Genomic DNA, 23981 nt, shown 5'->3' on the forward strand with positions numbered 1-23981 from the left:
GAGGAATTATTAGTGTTCTGAATTGAGCTTGTCCGTAAGGCAGAGGTGCCAATCTTCTTAGTTTCATGTTCAGTTACCAAAAAATCACAGCAAAGGCAATCAAATGCTTTGTCACCATTATGCTGTTTAGTAGCTATAAGTGGAACCATGTGACCACTGAGTATTTAGTAACTTCCACTTCTGTAATTCTATTTGTTTCTTTCCTGCTTTTTGTTGTTCTTGTTGTGGAAATGAAGTCATAAATTGTTAGAAGCAAGGAGAGTGGTCATGTGCTGTCTAGTTTGGTGTCTTGAATGGAGATTTTCTTCCAAGATTTGATAGGTATTTCTCACTTAAAACCTGCTATTTCTGAGCTTGCCAATCATGTCAATGTGTGGAGTTCAGGTGTTACAGGAAGGGTAAATCTCCTTGTGACGTAGAGCAGTGAGCCCACATGTTCTGGCAAGGCCTTTTCTGAGTTTTAATAAATACAGACAAGGGATGAACACCTCTACACCACAAGAGGTGTGTTTTTATCCTGTGCAGGTGCAGCAATCTGCATGCATGCACACCTAGCAGTTCTCTGTTCCTGGTGCAGCACGGCTCCTTGCTCTGCAGGAAAGCTGCTCCTCTGAATGTCTACTTCCTACAGAAAAATAACTTTATAAACCATTTCAGAAAGAGCAGCTTCCAATTTACTGAGCAACTTAAACATGCTGTACTTTGCTTTGTTTCGTCATAGTAAAAGCCACTTGACTGTGTAACTCCTAACCAGCAATAAAACAGGTATAAACAGGCATAAAACAGTGTAGTGTTCTAGACAGGAACAGTAGCTAAACACCTTTTAACTTGATTTTGCCTGGCCTGGAAAGGAGCAGGACTGTCCCATTCCCCATTTTCGTGTGCTGCTCACATGGGCCAGGGGTCTGAAGGGAATATTTGGTTACCCCCAGACCCACTGAGTTTTGAGTTGTCCAAAAGGTACCATCCAGAAGCAGAGCTGGTGTTCTGAGCTTGTTTGAGGGAGAGCTGCTTCCCTCCTGTTTGGGTTTTGCTTTTTCTGTGGGTGTGATGTCATCATTCTGCGAGGTCTGCGCCGCTGCGTCCTCCAGGAAAACAAAACAGGGCGACGAGACCTGAATGTCAAATGCAAAAAACAAGCAGATCTGATTCTTCCTCTTCTCCCTCCCCTTTTTTCTTTGAAAGGAGCTTTCAAGCTGACTTTATACAACAGGAATTAGCTTAATAGAAAACGAGAGTGGGACAAGGAGAGTTATTTCTTTTCAGTTCGTACTATCAAGTTCTCTAAAGTAACTCCTTCCTGCCTTGTTGGAGGATGGGATGTATGTTTTGTGCCAGATGCAAATATAGGGGCACTTCATGAATATCCAAGTATTCCTTGTTTCAGAGATGTTTTATCTTTTAATACAACTTTTCTCTGGTTTTGATTTTTTTTTTTTTTTTGAGATATTTAAAAGAGACACTATGCAGTGTCTTCTTGCCGTGGGTATGTGAATTTCTACCAGGGAACTGTTCCATACACTCGATGTGTTTGTATTGATATCAAGGTAGTACTAGCAGCAGCCTTCCACCAAGATTATCTTTGGGCCCTGGCCAGGGTCAGGGGAGCAGCCAAAACCAACTGCTGGGCTGATATAACCAGGATGATTTTTATTCAAGCCTTTGGAATTGTATTAATATAAGAATGTACTGGAATTTGTCCTTCTTTCTGGGAGCCCTTTTGTGGCCTGGCAGCAGTTGGCTCCCATGCAGCTTGTTAGCTATACTGAGCGATACAGTTCCTGTTAACATGGATAGGTTTATTCTTTTTCAGCCTAGAGCTTTAGATACTCCTTCATTCAGAATGACTTTGCAAAATAACCTGCAGAGAGGCATTTTGAGGCTTTTGGAGGCTCTGAACTGAGTATTGATAGTGAGAGGATGGGCTGGTGGTCTCTAAGAAGCTGTCCAGATGTAATAAGAACTTCTGGGCAGTGAGCAACACTGAAGACGATATTTTTTGCCCTGTTGTGTTCAAGAACCTTAATTACTTCTTGGTTGCTCTTTATAGCTTGTGTCCAAAAAGTAAATAGTGTTTTCTGGCATGGCCTGTTGAGCTCTCAGTAGCTCCCTGTCCAGCTGGGCTGCTTGGGTGAGCTGCATGCATGATGAGGAGCAGTTCTTGCTTTTTGCTTGTTGGTTGTTAGGGATGTATCTGCCCAAGGTATCAGGAGGTTGTCCTACTTTCCCAGTTCAAAAATCCAAGATCCTTAGAATTTATAAAATGGACACCTGACGTTCCCTTTGTTTATTAGCCAACAGGAGCAGTCAGAAAATAGCTCTTCTTCTAAGACAGGAATTGTTGCTTGAAACTTTGCAGTTGTTTTTTTTCCTCTTATTTGTCTGTTCCTACTGGCAAACAAAAGGCATAATCCATTATTCCAAACTGCTGAAAGAGGCTTCAAATTGCCAGGTATGAAATTATGCTGCTTGTTCCGTTACCAGTAGGAAACGGCATGTGAAATGTTTCAAAACCTACAAAGGAGAAAGTTCTTTGTATGTGTGAATTTAGTATTCACAAAAGGTGTCAGATTGACAGCCATGGAGATTGTGGAGATTGGAATTTTATTTATCCCTAGAGAAGGTGCAGTGCAGGCTGCAGTAGTGCAAAATTTTCCTGTTTCATTCTGCTGTTACACCCTACCTGTGCCCTTCACAGGCAGCCTCTTGGGGTGAGGAGCTCCTTTCTCCGTGGCCCCTCAGGGAGCTGGCTGACAAAAGGATGTGAGGGTGGTTTTCTTGTGTGTAGTGTGGGTGCTTGTCTCCTGAAATCTAAACAGATGTGGAAGGAATTTGATAACATCTACCTCTAAACAGCCGCTGGAGCAGAGACAGCCTTTGGCCCCCGTGTTCTCCGACTGGAGACAGGCCGAGAGTCTTGAGGCAGAAGATGTTAGTGGTCATGATTCTGTTATTCACCAACTTAGCTGTCCTTCTGCAAAGATGTATCACTCTGGTATGGGAACTGTGATGCAGCCAACTTGTCCTGCTTTGTCTAAAAACATTTGATAAATTCTCCAGGGAGAATTGGGAGCTTCTCTAGGAGATGTCATCTAAGAGGAGCGTGATGTGAGTCTTCAATTTGCCAAAATGAGAATGGAGAAGGAATATCAAGCCCTGTTTCTGAGGGGAAAAGAAAAAAAGAAAAAGAAAAAAAGAAGGCAAACAAAGAACACAAACCTAACACCAAAACAAACGAGCAGGTGATTGATTTTTGAAAATTTCCAACAGCTCTCTGGCAAGATCCCTTGTGCCACTGCTCTCTTGGGACTGTTCTTGTGACTGTTCTTGTTCTCTGATGCTTTGCTTCTTCCTGTCTTGCTAGAGCCAGGCCCCTCCTGTTGCATATTTGCATTTTAAGGAGGCCCTTCAGACCATAGAGCTCAGTCCTGCTCCAGCTGTGCTGTGTGGTTATTGCTCTGGGTAGTAGTTTTAATCAGCTCCAGCTCCCATCCTTCATTAGATAGCATGATTGTGTGGCTCTGAGCAGTGTGGTTTAGCTTGGACCAAATCACTGATTGCATTCAGATCAGCAGCTCCTGGGAACAGCCAGCGCTGCCCTCCAGCACGGCCCAGGCCAGAACACAGCCTTCCAGCCCACTCCCTGCCAGCAGGAATGCCTAAGGAGAAAAAGAAGATTAATTTAATTGGCTTTTTGTTTGCAATGCTGCTCCTTTATGTCTCCTGAAGATCAGCTCAGTCTTGGAAAAGTCACCTGTTGGCAGCTTCCTGCCTCACTTCCTGAAAAAGCTGAGGCCAGAGTCATTGAAATAGGCAGGACAACCTTGTTTCCAGAAAGTCCAAGTGTGAGAGCTAGTTCCACCACATCTCAATTAACCTTCTGTTTAAATGCACAGAAAATAGTTTTGTCCATTGACGGAAGCAGTCAAATTATTGTTCCTCTCAGCTGAAGGGTAGGAGTGGAAATGATTGCTGATTATTTCTTTTTCGTTCATTTGCTTTTGTGAATGATTGCTGAGAACAGCTGGATTAAGTGGCTTTATGTGTGAGCACACAAAGAACCTGTGAAATATAGGGGTGTTCGGATTTGTGCTGTTGAAATAGACCAATTTCTGATTACAGTTTTTTGTCAGATTTAGGATGGATGTGTTTCTGCATGAACTGAAATTACCATTCCAGCCTTCAAATGCTGTAGCTCTTGGTTGATACACACAAGCGGCTTAAGCTCTTTTCTCCTCTCTTCAGACCAGAAAAAAGTGCTGCTTTTCCTACTTGAGACTTGAAGAGTTGGTCTACCAGAGAAAAGTTTTTTTAAATACTCAAAGTAGGAGTTAACCCAGGTAGAATGAAGCTTGGACGTTAAACCTGCTTTGTGGGCTGTGTTTATGAATTGTTGTTCCAAGTATTTGTTTTAGGTGCAGATGTTGACCTACCTCGTTCATCCCTTGTGTTTAGGACAATTAGTAATACTGCCAAACCAGAAGAGAGACAGGTAATTTTTTTAAAGCAGATTCTTGGAGAAAAGATGTAGTCATTTACCTTCTGTGTGTACAGAATGATGTATCAACTCAACCTTTTTTTCTAGTGGGGAGGCAGTCAAGCACGAGGATATCTAAGTCTGTGGTTTGATAGACTTTTTAGGAAATCTGTAAGGAGAGATGTGCTGAATGTGCTGGGTGTGTTCCACTGCAGTGGATTCAGCTCTTGACTCCACAGTGCTTGCCTGTGCTGGTGTTCAGGGAAAACACAGCACTTAAGCATTCCATGCATGTGTCTTCCTCCTAGCAATATATTTATGTGTATAAAATAATGCTATAGGCAGGTGAAGTATAAAGGTTAATTTGTTTATGTTAAATTCCATCAAGATGGAGACTCTGTGTTTGCCAAGCACTTCCTTAAATGGGGGCTTATTCCCTAGTGGGACCCATCTTTGCAGTGCAGTGGCAAATAGGAGGGTGAACCAGCACTGAGTGTTGCTGAGGCATTTTGCAGCTCCTGGTGCTGAGCAGGCAGTTATCCCTGGAGAGCAGCAGAAGATGCTCCAGACCTGGACTGTGCAAGATCAGAAGGACTTTTTCCTGCAGGAGAGGTTCCTCTTGTTTCCAGTTCCTAGACTGTCAGGAATCTGTCCTGTGTTCAGTGAATCATTCCTGGAGAGCATTCAGGCAGTGTGGAGGAGGAAAATGCCTGGTGTGAATGCAGGAGGTATAAAAGTCAGATGAGAGGGGAGAGATAAGAATATGTCAGGACAGAGTACAGTGAAACTGGGACTGCAGAGGGGTCAGAGAGGTAGGAGCTGGAGCTGATGGAGAACTGGAGCTGGAGGTTTGCAGGAGAGGTGACTTGGGAGCCTGGGAGATAGGGAGGGAGGCAGCAAAAGAAGATGGGTTGGCAAGGGAGATGGCAGTCTGAATTCTGACACTTTCTAATTTTGGAATGCTTGCCTTTGTAACCTTAATAATTTTGTTCTAATACACCAGATACAAAAATTGCATTATATGTTCTGAGGAATTTGGTTACTATGGTAATGGGTATATAAGTACATAAGAGATGAGATGTCAGCAATCAGAACAGCTGTAATGTAGCACGCAAACCTGTGACTACCGGAATTTGGGAAGCAGGCCCTTACAAACTTCTCCTGCTTCAGTGTCATTTCTCACTGCCAGGATGTGTGTTCCTGTGTGAAAGTGACGTCAGAGCTTCTACAATAAATCTTCTGGGATTTTGGAATTCCAGCAGACTTGCCCAAAAATTCTGAATAAACAGACTATGTACCTCCCTTCTGTGCCAGGATGAGGAGGTCTCTGTTCCCACCCAGCTGCTGGAAGTGCAGGACAGATGCTGGCTGGACAGACCAAGTGCATCCAGGATGGGAACAGGCTGCTGCTGCCCTCTGCTCTGGCTTCTGTCTCCCTCCTTGCTCAAAGGCCAGGACTGGCTGAGCCATGGATGTGTGGGACTCATTCCCAGCATCACACAAGCAGTTTTCTCCTCCCCACTGTTGGTGCCTTGTCTGGGTGGATTTGGGGCAGTGCAGCTGGTACCTTCTGTGCCAGGAGCCATTGTGTTTGTTATGGCAGTTTGGTGATGGTGAGGTCTTGCCCAGCCATAACAGCTGGGGAAGATTATGGGGGAGCAACAGCATCCTGGGGAGTGTGAGGCAGGAATGTGGGGCAGCTGTTGGCAAAGGAGTGGAAAGGATGGTCGTTCTTGCACACTTGTGACCCCTTCCTCCATTTGCAGCAAGGATATGTTTTCCATACCCACCCGCACCTTCTGATTGAAAAACCATTTCTGCAGTGTTTCATGTGATTGGGGATGGGTGGGTTATGAGGATTACCCTCAACAGGACAGGGTTGCTGGGGAGCTGATGGAGCAGCATTGTCCAGGCTGGACGAGTACTGCAACTCCAGTCCATCCCATGTAGGTGTGGGTCAGGACAGCACAGGGCACAGCAGCATGTTGGAAATTCTTAAAGCCAAGTGTAGTGTAATGGTGTAAGGATGGGTTGGTCCTGGTGAGGAAAGATGGGCTGCAGGGAAGCTGCTGGTAACTTTTCAAGGTGCAGCCTTCACACAGTTTTAAGTGGTGTTCTAGTCTTGATGTGCATGTGAAAGGACTGTGTTAATGGAATTTGCTGTGCAGAGCTGAGGGACATTGTCAATCCAGAGGACTGAAGTCTCTGCCAGGATTGAATGAGCTGGAGGATTTGCAGTATGGAGACCTAAATGGAAGAGTCCAAAGTGAATGATCATGCAGTAGCAAATACATAATAACATACATAATGTGTAAAGATACATTATTATATATAAAGGTATGAAATAGAAAAATAGGGGTTATCAGTTAGAAGTGGAAATATGCAAAAGGCTTGAATATATCCCTTGATACCATGGTGATTTTTAAACTTTAGTGCTACATATCTAGGAAATAAGCAGATATGGAAAATGGTGGTGGAGGATTTTTTTTTAAGCTTCATTTGGGACAGATGTGAGGAGGGGCTGCTAGAATGGTCTGGGAAGTCAGTTCTCTCTCCTGCGTCATAAAGGAAGACAAAACTGGCTTTTTTCAGCTAACAGGCTTAAGGGGACAGTATTCTCTCTCTCCTTGTGCTTATCCCTCAGTATTGAAATGGGAAGAAGACTGTTTAAACACTAAGGCTGGTGTGGGAAGAAGAATAAGACAAGGTAAACTTAAAATAATAAATCTGTAAATCAGTCTTAATCAGTTCTTAATCTTAAATTGGTTCCTAATCAAAATAGGAGTGGGGTTCTGGAGCAGCCTTGTAATCAGAGTAGTGGCTTTGAGAAGTTCTCAGGAGTTGGTTATTATTTGATGATTGGATTCTATTATAAAGTTGCTTAAAATAGCAGGAGCAGGACTTAATTGGACCTTCAGTCCTGTGATCTTAACAATCCAATTGAGACATACTCTGTATATCTGAGCCACAAATTGTTTTGTGTATTGGTTGAAATGAGCATTTTCCCCATGAAAGCCGATAAAACTCATCAAATTAAAAGGTTGTGCTTGTTATCTTAATACATACTGAAAACTATTTTTTGTTTTAAGTGAAAAACATAAAGAGAAGGGGTTCAGACCTTGCAGAAACTGGTGGAGAGGCATTTCTTCAAGTAGATAGAATAGTAAAAAAAGGGGATTTTTAAAATTTGTTTTTGTTTGGTTTTGATTGTTTGCCTCTTCCCCCCTTGTGTGCTGTGTAGGAAATGGTTCTGCTCAGTCATGTGAAGACTGGAAAAAAATAACCTGAGCTGGAGTAAAACTGGACAAATTGCCATGACTTTGGGGAATTCCAGCAGGAAAGGAGGTGCTCACGGGCTCTAGAAACGTGTGACATAATTGCTCATTAAAGCTACCCCATTTATGGCTACAGATAATCTGGTAACACAGATTTAACAGCTATAAAAGGTTTTAAACTCTTCTGAAGCTGAAATATGTTTGAACCCCTTTTTGAACGTGCTTTAACTTACAAACTTAGGTAAGCAGCTGTGTAAAACCTTGCTGCACTGCCAGTGTCTGTGTGCTGCAATGGGTTGGTCACTCCTAAAGAACAGAAAAATCTTTCACTGGTCATCTGTTCTGACAGGGCTTCTCTGCCTGTGCCCAGTGCTGAAGAGCTATCACATACATGCACCTTCCTAGAACCTCTCCTTATTTCCCTGCAGCCTTTCAATAAACCTTTTTTCTATTTATGATAATAATCCTGTATTTTATAAAATCCTGTGTTAAAAGAATTTGACCTTTTTCATAACAAGGTGTGAGTTTTGATGGTGCTTGTTTGACCCTAGAAGATGAGCAACATAAAAATTGTCATCCAGGTTCTGATACTTCGCCTGTCTGGTCCTATCTGCTGTCCCTGGCAGTGGTGACAACCTGGGTGCTTTAGAAGCAGTGCCAGGAGCATCCAGGAATACCTTACCTGACCTGGCTGTGGATGTTCTTATTCATGTAAATGTCTGGTTTAAAAAGCAGTGTTTCTATCTCTTGTGCGCAGTGCCTCACAGTCATTTCTGCAGGTTAATTGTGCTGTTAATACCTTGATGGGTTGAATTTCTTCACTCTGTTGTAAACATGCTGCTCTTATAGTTTATGGCTTCTCCATTTGTTTTTGAAGTCTGAGTACTTATCACTGACCTTCCTATTTATGGTTCTTAACTCTTACACCTTTTCTCCTCAAGCTTAGTTTGTCTTTTTAGGCATTTACAACTTTCCAATTCTAAGACTTTTTTTTACTGTACTTCCATTTTACTGCTGTATATGAATGAAGAATAATCTCCAGGAGCAGGCCATGGCAGAGACTTCCTCAAATACTGTCAGAAATTCTGTATTATTTTTCTGATTGATCCTTCATCTTGTTTTTTTAAAAAAACCCAGTCTGACATTGTGTTTGGCATAACTGTGCAATTATTTTTTCATGAGTTTTCTGCAGCAGGCTCAGCTCCTGAGTTACGTTTAGTGTAAGAGTAGATGTTTGCTTTTTGGTTCTTTACTTTTTTGACCTTTCATCTCCTGTCTTGTTGCTCATTCATACTCCTTTTTAAGGTTCCTGTGTACTTTTTGATACTGTCAGCTGCCTTAAATGAAACAAGTCATGTCCCTTTCCCTCCCATCCAGATCTTAGGTGCAGATACTGTGCTGGATCCACACATTTTCTGTGGTCACTCTGGTTGCAAGAGGCATTTCTCTTGTTCAAAATGTAATGTAATTATTACCTGACCTCTTGCTTTTTTTAGTTTCGTATCAATTCAGAGGTGATGATTCTGTTCTCCACCTATGACTAATTCTCACAGTAATTTTGTGTACTTTTTCCACCTCTTTTTGAATATCCTTTTGAGTTGTTCTGTTCTTTTAATGACATATAGTCTAGTGCATAAATGGTTCATTTTCTGGTTCTTAGTGCAGCACAGTCACCAAGTGATTAGCATGCTGCTCCCACTAATTAATAGTTCAGTTAATTCTTCTGTTCAGTTTGGCTGCAGCCATTGTTGGGACCTTCTCTGGAGCAGCAGCAGCTGCTGGAAGGGGACAGCAGCTGTGACAAAAGCTGTACGTCACTCTGGAGCTACGTCAGACTTTGGGGCAGCTGCTTACTCGTCCCCATAGGTCAGTAATGTTTAATTTACGTGTTTATGGAAGGACCATCTGTCTTGGTGTGTGACAGCCCCTCATCTTATATCCAGTTATCTTCTTTATGCAGATCATTTACCTTCTCTCCTGTTCCCTTGTTCTCCTGTGTGGCTTCTTGTCAGGCTGGGTGACTGCCCAAGTCTTCTCGCTGTTGCAGCTTGGTTTGTAAGATTGTTCCTACAGAACCACACAGAGTTCTCCTGGATTTTTCTGTTTGTGTTTGGCTTTATTCTCTGCCTCGGGTTCTTCCTACTGGCGTCAGTTCTGGCAGGTTTATACTTGCTCAAATAAGAATCTGACCTATGGGCTGGAGGGTTGGATACAGCTTCTTGCTGGTGTGAGAGTGTGTCCTGGAGTTCTTCTGTACTCCAGGGAATTCATTTGCAAGCTCAATTTAAACATTTTCTCTTTTCTCTTTTTTTTACTGATTGACCAGAAAGACTTTGAATTGCTTCCTTTCAGGCCTCTTTTAAAAACTATGGTGATACTGCCACTTTTTAATTACTTCTTTTCTCAAGGGTAATTATCTATGTTTTGAGCTTTAGTAGCTTATTTCTGAGTTATTTATGCTGAATCTAAAATAGCTAATTTGCTTACGTTTACTCTATTTATTGTTCTGGGACAGAATTGCTTAGGGGTCAAGAAAAGGTTTCTTTAAACTCGAGTCCCATTAGGATATCTGACTAATTTTTTTTTTTTATGGGCAGCTGGAGTTTCCCAGTATTTTTGCCTCTAGATTTAATTGACTCTCATCAACTGGCCTGTTGCTAACCTCCTCCTGGCCAGTGTGCTGCCAGCACAGCATCTCCCACACTGGATCCATTATAACATGCTCCTTGGCTGGAGAGACGTGGCCGTGGAGAGTTGTAGGTGATGCATTCACAGGATGTTTATTAATGCGATGCTTTACGTTAGTTAAGGAAAAGAGTTGGCAACGGCCGTGAACTTAATGAATTGCAAAAGAAGGGAGACAGAAGATTTCATTTTTTCCAGTTGCCTTCCTCATAGCTTTGTTAGCCTAAGGAAGCACTAAATTTAGATCTGACCTTCTTAATAAATGTACCAGAACTATCACAAGCAAAGACATCCAGGAGATGTGTTGACTAAGTCAAGGAGTGGTGAGCACTTCTTGAACTTTCATAGCATTGGTCTGTGAGAAATGAATGCTGGCTATTCTTCAGCTGTTCTGTAGGTCTAATTTTTGATTGCCAGGGATATTCTGTTTTAAATAGTAGGAGGGAAAAAAAAAGATGCTTTTTTGCATTAATTTTTCTCAACTGCATCAATAATGTCTTTTATATGTTGTTTAAGTGATAGGATCAGTGGTAGATTTGGTGTTAATGACATCGTAAAAATTGCCAGTTAACAAAACTAGTTATTTTCAGGAGTACAGGTAGTGTTAGGAATATTTGTGTTTGCTTATAACTGACATATGAAACCTGTCAAAAGATATTTAGTTTGTTCTGAATATCTTGTCTTTAACACAAGAACACACTTGCCCAGCTAGTTACCTTTTGAATTCTTAGAAAACTTGAAAGATTATAGAAATAATTAAAAATAAATATTTACACCCAGCCCAGATACACAGGTCCTGGGCTTGTCAGTGAAGGTTTGGGAAATGCAACTTTCTGACCCTTTTGTTAGTGACATTCCTGGAAAGTAAACACCCAAGCAGAACAGCTCAGCGGGATCAGAAAGTGTGCTGGGGTAAGTAATGCAAGGAGTTGATGATGGACATTTTAGTGTCAGAATCTTGAGAGGAAATCAAAGCAAGGCACAGAGTCTACAAGTACACATATAAGAGAAATGCAAGCAGTGCTCGAACATAAAAGTATCTTCCTGAGGCTATTCTGTGAAAAAGTATAATAAAAGGAAAAAAACAGAGGTAGAAAAGCAGGGAGAGAAAGGGAAAAGAATCTGCAAAGAGGTTTTTTCAGGATAGAACCATTCCTCAAGAATCTTTTAAAAAGAAATTGAAAAAGGAATCTTATAGGAATGGTAGGCTTTTTCCTTTTCAGATGAAGAAAGAAGTACTGAGTGGGGAAGAAAAGCCTGTTTGAACAGAGATGCTCACACAGACAAAAAATGGCAAGAATTCACTGTAATATCCAGGTGTGGATTCATCTTATCCTTCTAATCTATTCCTTCTAGAAATACCTAGGTGAGGGAATGTGAAAGATAAAGGGGACAGCATTTCATGCCTGTTCTTTGCTGAACTCCTATGGAGAAGGATTTCTGTTCCTGTGCAGGAAGCAGAACTTTGTTACAGAGGTGTGTGTACATGGGGTTGGGGACCATGTGAAGTGCCCTTGCGGCTTTAAGGCAAGTGGTGCAAGTGTCCAGCACGGCTCTAAGATCTCACCTACTTCAGGCTTCGGCAGCAGAAGGATCTCCTCACTTGGAGATGAAATGATTCTCTTTTCCCTTTGCCCTGGAGACTGGCAGAAAGCAAAAGAAGCATCTCATGGACATGAGCTTGGAGTGAAAAGCCATGTGAAAAAGAATCTCAGTGGGGCTTCCATGCTCCACAGGTACCTTCCACAATCCAGTTTGCTCATCCGTTCCAGGTGGTTTTATTCTGCTTGTAGTTGACATTATTTTAGGATGATTAGTTTGGTGACAGCTTTTTGGATATTTTTCTGAGTTGTTAACATTTTTCTAACAGTTTCTTGTAGAATGTCATTCATCTGCACCTCCCTTTTCCTGAATGACTGACAGCACTGTTGGATCCAGTGTGGAGAGCAAATGTAATGAAAAGAATGATTTTAAGATCATTAAGAGAAAGGCAAGTTCATTACTTTGTCAGCATTTTTTTGTCTGAGCTGCAGCTCCCGAGTAAGTGGTAAAAGTGAGTTGGCAGGATCCCAAGGGAGATGTTCCCTTGTCCCCTTTGCAGGGCATGGGAGAAGTTAAATGCCCTTTGCTGCATCTTCAGCCTTTTCTTGTTTCATTTCTGGTTTGGGTGGTTGGGGTTTTTTTGGTTTTTTGGGGGGTTTTTGTTGGTTTGTTTTTTTGGGTTTTTTTGTTTGGTTTTTTTTTTTTCTTCCCCCTTAATTGCCACTCTAGGAAGAATTCCAAATTGCAGAACTAGAAGGAGAAAAAAATAACATATTGTTAGCTTGGTGGGAGAGGCTTAGTGAAGTGCACGAGGAGTCTGTGATATGGGGTTTTGCATGAGTCAAGGGGCTACAATTCCTGTCTATTCAGGGAGGTTTGAGGTGCTAATGGACCTTCCATTGTGACAGTCGCTGGAACACAACTGTCTTGATGCCATCTGCCTGGGGTCACTGAGGGTGGACAGGAAGCTGATTTTTAGCTATTCAAGGAAACAGCCACCTTCTGATGTGTGCAGAGTAACTCTTCTTCCATGTGTTCAGAGCATGTTAAGGTCCTTGAGAATCTCTCTGCTTTTGTCAGAACAGGACAAAAACGGCTGAGTGGAGCAGAGCCTGGGTTAAAAGAGGTTTGAAGAAATGCAAAGTAATAAAAAACAGTGTATATAGTTTTGAAAGCGTGCTGGAAGGAGAAATGTGGTGCAGTGGTCAGGAATGTCCTTTCCCAGGAACCATGAAGGACCCGATGAACCTGAGCCCCTCTGTTTGCTGAGCTGTGCAGGGGTATGGGTACAATCTGACAATATCACACTAGCTGCAGGTTCCCTGAATTTCAGAGAAACCAACAGAAGAACCCCTTCTGTCTGTGCCCTTGTGGAAAAGGCCCCACCACTGGCTGGCACCTGGCTTTTGGGAACACTGATAGGACCTGTAGTGGGTAATTCCTGCTCTTTATCTTTCTGGATAAGGTGACTCCATGCATAGAATTTGTCAGGCTAAAATTTGAAAGACTCATTTAAATGCAGATCACAAAATTAAGTCAAGGGTAAGTGGTATAATTCCTGAAGTCAAATATATCAGCACTGCCCGGTGGTGGTTAATTTCTTCTGATGCTGGACCTTCATCATCTTTTCTGCTGTGTTCTCATGAACTGTACAGCCCTTCAACTTCCCATTCCAGGTTAAATTCTTACTTTTGTGAGAGTGCTTTAGTCTTTTTTATCTTGCAAGCTTGTATTCCAAGTTTATAGAAATGGGGTGTGATTTGTTTGTTGCTTCCAAAAGAATTTGTGCTTTCAGGTCAAGTATTAAATACTACAGAGAAACTTTTAAAATTCATTATTTTAAGCATTTTTATAATTAATAATTCTTTAAGGATTCTTACCATCTAGCTCTTACTTTAGGCATAATTGCAAGTAAAAGAAAAAAAAATTGAAAGTCAGTTCTTTCAATAGTTTCAGTTCATCATATTTAGGATAGTTGTGGAAATTTTCACTGTCAGCTGGAAGCCATTCAGGAAATTTTTAATAGTGTGTTGAGAGGATAATTTAATCTCAGCTTCATACACTCCCTGGATCTGACCCATATGCAAGTAAGAGAAAATCCCTTTTCCCATTTTTGATAGTTGTATGATGACACTCATTCCCCATCTTATTTGATGATTGTGCATTAGATCATGCCAGAGAAAATTACACTTAGATTTAGCAACTGTTTGCACTACCAGCAGTGCAGATTCTGGGGAAAAAAAAAATCCAAATACCAGTTTCTAAATAAAGTTATGTTGTGGTGGGGAGTTGTTTTTTAGTGGTGTGAGGGGTTTTTTTTTTTGTTGGTTGTTCTATTACTTTGAGTAAGAAGATGGACAAAGAACCTGTAGTTTTTTGTGTTGAATATTCGCTTTTGAGTCTTTGCTGTTAGAGTGTCAGCTGTGAAGATCATGGGGACTGTAACTGGTCTCCTGCTTGGTTTGTTTGTTTTTAAAGTGTTGTATATATTCTATCAGAGAAAAACACACAGTGTAGCCATGTTTGACACCAAAGAGAAGTTTTTATAGATGTTACTGTGCTAAGTGTATGGGATACCAGATGACTATAACATAAAACAAGATTTATGTCTCGAATTGTAAATAACTTTGTTTATAGTTCAGTAATAGAGGACAGCTTTCCTGTAGCCGCTGTGGAAATCTGTGTGGCTCTTGTTCCCAGTGAAATGGGGAGACATGGGATGATGGATGCAGAAATCTGTTTGTTGTTTCCATTTTGTGCTCACATGGTATTTGTTTAGTTCTGGTTCTCATATTCTTGTTGCATGTGTTAGTTCCTTGAAATGTCATTTGTAGGGACAAAGCGTGCTCTTCAGTGCTAGTCATCTACAAGCAAGTGTGTGGTGTAATTTGGTTTCTGCAAACTTTTGAATCGTCTTAAGGAACTAAAAATGCTTTGCTGTATCTCATGGTTAATGTAACCAAGTACCTTCTAGTCACTGTCACTCACTGGGTTGGTCTGAATGGGAACTTGAGAAATAATATGAGCAGATGATAAAATCACTGTGTGATTCCCTTCTCTTCTGCAGGGAAGGCCAAGCACATTCTCTTAGTGCATTGGTTTATATTACCTGAAAACCCTTATCTGTGACACTGACAGCTGTCAGAGAGTTTAGTGTAGTGTGGACAGATTTTAATTTTTTAGAGGTCTCCGTAGCATGTGACTGAAATATGCACTTTAAATATGGCAACTGACCATTTCAAGCTTTGCTTGTTCTGCTCTGCTGCATCCCAGGGGATGTTAGTCACAGGGGTGGGTCTTAACTTCAGCTTGAGATGACATGGCAGGAGGCAGAAAACTCCAAAGAGAACAGGTCTTATCCCGTCCTCATCTTCAGCTTTCTTGTGTCAGAGGTTCAAGAGGTGTGTGTGTACCTTTAATACAGCCATAATTACAGGGATGTAACATCTTATCGATTCATAGACCTTTGTGGATGTGTACATGCGGTTTCTGCCAACTGATAGTTGTTCAGATGAAAGTAATTTGATAAAACATTTTGGTCTGTAGTCAGTGTCATTTACACCAGTAGTGGTAGCCACTAAGTGTAGTGAGTTCAGACTACTGTGTGGAAATAGAGCTGGGCCAGTTCTGTGCCTTGGTCATTCCTTGGTTTGCTTTGAATTTTTCTCATGTTCCTACACCACCTTATTGGTTAAGAGTGAAGTTGATCTAAGTCTGGTAGTTGTGTTTATGCAGTGCAACATTCTCTTTTTGTATGAATGACACCTAGAAAAAAGAAGTGATTTTTTTTTTCTAATTTTAGCAGCCTGCAAGGTGGCTTGTAGGTAGTCAGGCAGTCAGAGGGTGCTATATCCTGTTTGCAGTGCCTCTTCCTTGGCCAGAGCCGGAATCCAGCCACCTGATCTGAGCTAAAGTGAGATGATCAGTCCCATCCACTGGGAACAGTTGTATTTAACAGTGGAGCTGCACCAATCCAAAAAACCTGTAGTGAATGGACTGCACTGGTGAAAGAATGTAGAATGTAGAATACTCAAGTGCAACTTGACTGCTTTAGAAAAGCAGTTGCCTGCTGGTGTGTGAATTAATTTGCAGTGCAGTCTAGTTGTAGGGTTGATTTTTTTGTTTTAATATGAAGTCTCGCCTGTATTTTTAATACACTTAAAATAATGCAATGACTGTTTTGCTTGCCGCTTCTCCTGCCTTCCCTTCCATTTCCCCACAGCATTCAGGTGTCATTACTGCAAGGCAGGAGGCAGAGCTCTGCTGCTGTCACTGCTGGGCTTTGGCAGGCAGTGCCTGTTGTCTGGTTAAAAGGAAGACTGAGGGAATTTAATATTGTAGCATCCATAAAAATGGGAGCACTTCATTAAGCGAGACTGTGTAAAGCTTTCTTATGGATGGAATTTACATTAATGCATTTTATTGTTCCATCTAAGGAGATCAAATGATAAGCAGTGTCATATACACGTTTGCGACTATTCTGTTAAATGGATTTTAATACTTAATTTTTTTTTCTCATGCATTTCAAAGCAGCAGTTATTTCCAAGGATAAAGGTAATGAAATTTGTCTTGATGCTCTCAGGAGCAAAGGGGAAAAAAGCGTCATTTAAGGTGTATCACAGCAGGTGAGGAGTTCTGCTCTGTCCCGTCCCACGCCTGCGTGCGTTGTCAGTGGGCCTGGTAGGAGTTTCAGCTGCAGGAAGAAATGTTCCTGTTGATGACATTTCAGAGGCATGCTCAGAAAGGACGCCAAGAAGGAGTCTGATGGCTGGTTTGGCATGGGGGGTCGGTGGGGAGGGAGGGAAGGCTGTAATCCATCTCAGCTGCGAGCGCAGGGTTTTCCCCTCGCGCTGGCTCTCACACGCACGCTCGCTCGCGGGGACATGTGACTTTTGGCCATATTAGCAGGTTTATCCAAGCCTAGCCCCTCTGACTAACAGATGTAGGGAAAAGGGCATTCTGGGATTGCAGCAGTTGCTTTTGAACAACAATGTCCTTTTTGTAAGAATCTGATGCTTCTTAAAAGATGGAACATGACATCATTACCGTCGATCCAAGAAACATTCCTTCAATAATACTGAGTGTGCTCTGGTTATCAGCTCCCTTCCCCCAGCTCCTTTCTCTTGCTTTTCTGACATGCTTTTTGTCTATTGTTTTGTTGGGGACTGTAAATGTGAAACAGTTGTCTTTCAGTGTTATGTGCTTGCTAGAGCTGGAATCAAGTGGAATATTGTTGATTTATAAGAAAGAAAGAAAAATAACAAAAACCCCACTTTTCCTCCAGCTTTCATAAATGTAGTGTGCTTCAGGTATGGGCTGAGCTGGAGCTAATTATTTCCCTTCCCACACGGTATTAGTTACTGTGTTATGCAAGGGAAGGTGGGGATATCACAGTCCCATTCCTGTGCATCCCACTCGGTCTCACTGGCAGCTGTGTGCAGATGCTGGTTGTTCCAAGGCTCCTGCACTGATCCTGCATCGATAGGAAATGTGTGAGTGCTCAGCGGTGCAGTGTGGCAGAGTTGTGAGCAGCTGCCTATTTTCTGTACGTGTGTGTGTATCTTCTTCTACTTGGTCCACCACTGGGATTTCAGTGTCAGCTTTTCCTTATCCCTTGAGAGCAGACTATCACGGAAACACATTCTGGGTTGCATTATAAATCTCTTTGAATGCTGACTGCTTGGAGGAAAATGCTGGATTTTGCTTCCCTTCCGTGCCTTCTCTCTCCCATGCATGTCTTCCTCAGAAAAGCTGGAGACTTTTGTGGAGTTTACTGCCAGGTATATCTCGGCTGTGTTTCCCAGCCGGGCTCTGCAGCAGTGCTGGGAGGTCTCTAACAGGGAGCAGGCAGGCTGTGGCACTTCCACATGCTGCAGCTCTCCAGAGAAGAGAACCACTGAGCATAAACATGCAGGAGTATGTCTTTTTCCATCCTTGCAGGAATTGCTCTGCAGAGACTGGAAAACAAATGATTCATTGATGATCTAGAGGCTTGGAGAAAGGTGGAGTTTATAGTGTCCAGAAAGGGAGGAGAAATGGACAGGGTCTTCCAATTGTTGTGTTGTTTAAACTCAGATTTGTTGTCTTTCACATCATAATGGAACAAACCCCCAACTTGTAAAAAAAACCGAATTTGAGATATGAAATAGAAAAAGCACAAGTCTTGGCCAGACAGATTTTTTTGGAAAGAAGCAAGATGTGTGATTAACTCCTTGCCAGGGACAGAATTGTTTTTATTGGTGATAATTTACAGGGATTTGATAGGAAATCCTAATACCTCCTAATAAGAGTAAAATAAAAGGGTTTTTTATTTGTAGTGGTTTTTTGGCATCACCTGTTGTAAGATTTTAGCACAACTTAACAGTATACTTTTATTCTGGATAGATTCCAAGACACAGAGCTTGTAGTAAATGAAAGCAAACTCATAGTGCAGACAGAAAGAATTTTACACATTCCCAGTTGTGTCTGAAGTTACAAGTTCCTCTGAAGAAAGTGTTTGCCAATGGCCTATTGTCCATTGTCTCATGTGCCAGTCACAATTTAAATGTGTGTTTGCCTCTGCTGAAGCGGAGCAGAAGGAGGAGCATCGGGTGTGAAATCGGGTATCTCCTGTTCTGGATGCTCTTTCCCTGAAGAAAGGGGTTGCAAGTAAAACCTCTGAAGAACAGGCACTTCATGATAGACATGACAAAATTCAAACAATTTTTTAGGACACAGTGAGTGTAACTCTTCAGAGGGAGGGTGTCACGGTCGTATGGGCTCATTGGTGATGAACTGGTTGTCGCTGTAGGTCAGAGATTCTCTGACTGCTCTGCAGGTGATCGAGCAGATGCTGGAGCATGGAATGCGCCTCATTTTGTGTTTCGATTTTGGTTTCTGTCCTAGAGCAATGCTTGACTGGTGTCACAGTGGGGCTGTGACATTATCCCAGCGCTCAAGGGTGTGTGGCTTCACGCACCAAGGCTGCTTGCTTTGGAGGAAGTGGAAGCTGCTTTGCTATGGCTTGTTTCGGGCTCTTTGAGCAGAGGATAATCAGTGAAGGATTGCAATCTTTTTCTTGCAGTAATCCATGCTGAAGAGGCTCCATTCATACAGATGAGCCAAGGGTTGAAGCAGCACTTTAAACCCAGATAGTCGGTCGGCTGACTGCCCAGCAGGATGCCATCAACCAGCCGAGCGGGCAGCCTGAAGGACCCCGAAATTGCAGAGCTCTTCTTCAAAGAAGATCCAGAAAAGCTCTTCACAGATCTCCGAGAGATTGGCCATGGAAGCTTCGGAGCAGTTTATTTTGTAAGTAGCACCATGACTTGTCAATTTTAGCTGTGTTTCTTTTTAAATTGTGGGTATAGACTTCTTTGAGCTTAATGAGGAAAAGAATGACAAAAAGATTTACTGTGACTATTTTTGTGTGGTGTTTGGGGCAGAGATGTTATCTTGTGTGTCGTTATGGTCTCAATCCTTTCACAAACTTGCAGTCTCTGCAACGTGTTTGCATACAAAAAAAAAATCTGGAAAATTGGTCCTTGCCGGGTGCTTTTAGGTGCATCATTATGTTGCAAGCAGGGATTTATGTGCAAATTAAAACATGGACTTCTGCTCCATCGATTCTGACTGGCAATGCAGTTCCTCTCAGTTTGATCATCTCCTTATCACTTCTTGTTCTTTGAGAGAAATTGAGTTCTCTCCCCCTTTGTGCATACCCCGAGGCTCCCTTAAAGCCATTCTTTATGTTTGACACCTGAGTGTTGGTGCTTTTGTTGTCATTTGTCCTGTCACATCCATTCCTACTGCAGGCAAGAATCCCCGTATCCATCTGCATAAAACTTACTTGACATGAACGTCTGGACGGCAGAATTTTTCTCAGGCTGCTTGTATAGCTCAACTGGCAGTGGGATCCTCATGGCAACCTCAGTGCAGGTTGCTGTGTGTTAACCAAAGACTGTGGGGCCTTCATTAAAAAACAGTTCCCTCAGAAAACCTTTTCACGTTGATAATTATAGGAGGTGTGGCCAAACCTGCCAATTTTCCTTCAGAAAGCCATTTGTGTCAGTATTTTATGAGATGCCTATTCAGTGTTAATAATTGCAGCAGACCATGTTGGGAACCTTCCAGCACAAATTTAATGCAGCACAGATGAACTAATTAGGAAAAGCTTCTTAATTTTGTTCAGTGCTTAAAACTATGAGCCACTACTGTCTGGGAAGAGATCTGGGGGAGGAAGTGTTTTCTAACGAAACAATACTCACCTGTGGCCTTAAATTCACCTCATTTACTCACTTTGGTTAGAGAGTGAATATAAAGGGAGGGAGCTGACAAATCTGTCTTGCTGCAATGTGGAAATATTATTGAAGAAATATTATGGAAGTTTTTTGGGAACACTGTATCTTTCGGAGGCATGCATGGACCACACAGATATGGAAACCCATAAGGCAGCTGCAGGTAGCCTGTGAGCTGGAAGCAAGCAGCATTCCCAAACACCGGCAGGAAGCTGCCATGGGGTGTTTGTAGCCTGCCTGAACTTTGTCCTTGTGGTAAGGGCTGATGGTCCATTACCAGCTCCATCTCCAAAGCAATTGCAACTTACAGGCCGTTAATTTCTAGCCCTTCTTTCTCTTTTCCCCCACCATTTTAAATCACCAGTTCATTACAGATCGGTATTTACTCACTTGAGAGTACAATTACTTGCTGGCATTTGGATTGTGCTTCTTTGTCAGAGAATACCTCTGATTTGGCACTTGCATAAATACAAGTGTAAGCAGTCACACATCCCCAGCCCATCACACAACCCCAGCCAATGTGGGGGCTTCATCTTTGTCAAGAGAGGGTTCTTGATAGAGACACTCCATTGCTGTTTCTGTGTTAGGAAGTTTAAAGCTGTAAGTTTTGTTTTGTGCCTTTTTTTACTGCTAATGGTTCTGAGCTGTTGAATCTGAGACTGTTTCATTCAATGTGACCCATCCTTCAAGCAGAAGCCCAAAAGATCAGAGAGACAACATGGAGAGGGAAATTTAATGTGAATTAAATAAGCATGAAGAGCTAAAACATAGGGGAATCTATCTCTTGGGTACTTTATTCATCTGTAAAGCTAGAAATGAAACTTCTTAAGTTTCCTTAACAAGATTTTGATTCTGCTGCTGCATACAATTAAACTTTCTCTAATTAATATAATATTGGATGATAGTTAATAACTGCTTTAAATCATATCACTGAAGCCAGTGCTGTACTCCACTTTTTCTTTGTGCATACTTTGCCTGTATCAATGCTGAAGCTACTCTGGTCACCAGATGTTGATCCTTTGTGTGGAGTTTTTGGAGGAAAGCAGGATATATGTGCATACATGTCTGCCATAAAACAAGCCTTGTTCATTTGGATGGTTGAAGGGAACTGGCCTTGCACATCCTCCTGGCTTTTGTCTAGGAGCTCTTTTTTCAATTATCCAAGATCACAGGGAAACGAAAAAAAAAGCAAATGAAACTCTGTGATTTTAATATTTCTGGGGTGTCAGCCAGGACAGTTCTCCCTCTCTAGAAAGTAGGTGTTCAGCAAACTCTGTCAAGTGTTGTTTGCTTGGGTTTTCTGATACAAAGCATCCCCTCTCCAGGCAGCTTTCATGGCACACAGCCTGCACCAAAAAATGTGGTTGATAAATAGATGTGGGGGTAATTACCCAATAGAAAATCCATATAATCCTGAAATTTCCCCAGCCTTATTTAAAAATAGAGTTTAGTGTTTCGCCGTTAGTTGTATCCATCTTCCTTCCCTTTTAGCAGTGATCTCAGCAATGGGTGATATGTATTGATCTTACTCTTGTCTCTGTGTTTCTGTTGCATCCTTCAATGGCAGAAAGTTCCTTTTATTTTTTTTTCCTTTCATAATTGATAAGAATTTTGCTGTTTCACCTCATGGTTTTAGTTTCTTAGAAACTGCAAGTCTGGCACCTCTGAATCATTTTTGGTATTATCCTCACCCTACTCTGCAGTGTAATAATAGCTTTTGCTTGACACAGGAAACCTACTACACTGGAACACTGCAGATGGAGCAGAAGAATAACCCACTCTCTTTTGTTAGAGCTGGGTTCCTTGTGCTGTACTGTAGTGTTTTACTTCCCTGCTTTATTGGCAGTTCTTCACACAGCTGAATGTTTCAGAGATTGTCTTTAATCAGTAAAGATCTAGGAGTCAAAATTTTATTCTACCTTTTTTGTCTGAAACAATAAAAATAGTCACCCACCACCCAACTTTACAGGAACTATCAGTGAGAGGATCCCCTCAAACAGAAAGAGAAGTAAAAATAGTATTGGTTCAAGCTTATCATAACCAGTTGAAATAAAGACTGACAGGGAATTCTGGGAATCTCTTTAATGATCAGTAGAATTAAAACGTCTGACAAACGTTTTTGCAAAAGGCAGAGCCCTAGTACTTCATTAATCCATGTTCTGGTAGGCTGTGCTTGATAGTGCAAATATATTAAAAATCAGCATTTTCATCAGTCATCAGTGAATGCTGTGGTACACATTATTCTGATTTATATCCTTTGGCTTCATGTCCAAGTTGATTATTATTATCAGAGAGACTCAGAGGTCTTTTCCTCTGCCGCCCTCCTGTGCTGCTGAAATCTCTAACAGAGAAGTCTGGGGTCTTATCTGGAGCCATCCTTCCTGCAGGGTGCTGCCTCTTCTCCTACCATGGGGAATGAGCCCTTGCTTTGGTGCTGAATTAAACAAAGCTGCTCGTGTAGTCCTTGCCTTGCATTGTTGCTGTCTGAAGTCAGAAGTTTGCCTTTGAAGTGTGAAAAACTATGTACATTTATGGTGCAGTGTAAATAACAATACTATGAAACTGAGAAGTCTCATCTGAAGATGGGTCACTTGGATTGCTGCCATGTCTTTCTGTATCATCTGCCTTCCTTTAAGACGCAAAAGCTAATTTTTGGGAGGACTGGGGAGAAACCTGCTCCAGACACTGCTGGCTGTCTCCAGTGCATTATGTGACATGTTTCCATATGGTTTGAATGGAAGTGGGTGGCTGAGCCTTGCTTCTGTTTCACGTGGAATGGACCTGAGCAGGGAGAGAAGGTGATTTAAGGGAAATCGCTTCTACTTGAATCAGGGCTTCTTCTATTAGCTGTGATTTTTAGTTTAAGTCACAATGCTTGACTCCTGCAGAGACTTGGTGGATGCTGAGCATGGGAAAATGTCACACCTTGTCTCCCAGACAGGAGGGTGATCTTTCACTTTGGAAAGAAATTTCTAATTCTTGCAGCAGTCACACTTCTTGGAAGATATTTTAGTTTAATGCTCTGTGAAAGTTAACTAAGAAGAGAGATTATTTTATGATGGTGTGTGGTTTGCATCTTATGGAAAGCTGGGGCCTGAAGAAACTGATGGGTTGTGTTTTCCTGTTCCAGGCACGTGATGTGCGCACCAATGAAGTGGTGGCCATCAAGAAAATGTCATATAGTGGGAAGCAGTCCAATGAGGTATGTAAAATGTGTTGTATATTAAATCTTCATCATTGCAAATAATTACTGTATGGGATGATCTTAGTTAGCTTGGGTTCCTGCAGGAGAAATATCTTCTATAACTGTAAAGGTGAATAAGAGTACTGTGTAAACAGAATAAATCAGTTTACTGTTCAGTGTATTTCTATGTAATCTGCTCCTGAAAAAGATGAGTAGAACTCTTTTCTTTCAGATAGGGCTCATTTTGGGACCACATAAATGTGTAGACAGGAAAAAAAGAACACTAAAAATGATGGGTTTGTGTGTTGGTGTCTTATTGCCCTTAAATGTTCCATTTTAATTACCTTTCCAAAAACCATGTTGCTTCCTGGACAAAGGAATAATAGGAACGGATGCAGTAGTGAGAGCTTCAGAGGGAGCCTTGCTTGTACAAAGTAGTGAGGCAGAACACATCCCTCCCTGGAATGACTGTGCTCGTGAGCAGCTGAAACAAAGGCAAAAGAGTGGTGGATGAATGAGTGTGAAAATCTGAACAGCAGCAT

The 23981-nt window shown here is 41.8% G+C and overlaps 1 protein-coding gene across 3 annotated transcripts in view; it reads left to right on the forward strand.

Moving 5' to 3' along the window:
* The window catches only part of TAOK1 (TAO kinase 1), a 68930-nt gene that overhangs the window by 10230 nt on the left and 34719 nt on the right, over positions 1-23981 (forward strand). Inside the window, exons 1-3 of one of the 3 annotated variants that reach the window (XM_066201867.1) lie at positions 2468-3242; positions 19043-19269; positions 23386-23457. In XM_066201867.1, the coding sequence (XP_066057964.1) occupies positions 19138-19269; positions 23386-23457 (204 nt within the window). In that variant the 5' untranslated portion in view covers positions 2468-3242; positions 19043-19137. Of the gene's footprint in view, positions 1-2467; positions 3243-18519; positions 18696-19042; positions 19270-23385; positions 23458-23981 lie in introns of those variants that run through there. The other 2 variants (XM_066201869.1, XM_066201868.1) reach the window with 2 other exon arrangements.

This window comes from Chamaea fasciata, unplaced genomic scaffold (genome assembly GCF_029207755.1).
Source record: "Chamaea fasciata isolate MVZ Bird 193981 ecotype frontalis unplaced genomic scaffold, bChaFas1.0.hap1 SCAF_21, whole genome shotgun sequence".
Taxonomy (NCBI): domain Eukaryota; kingdom Metazoa; phylum Chordata; class Aves; order Passeriformes; family Sylviidae; genus Chamaea; species Chamaea fasciata.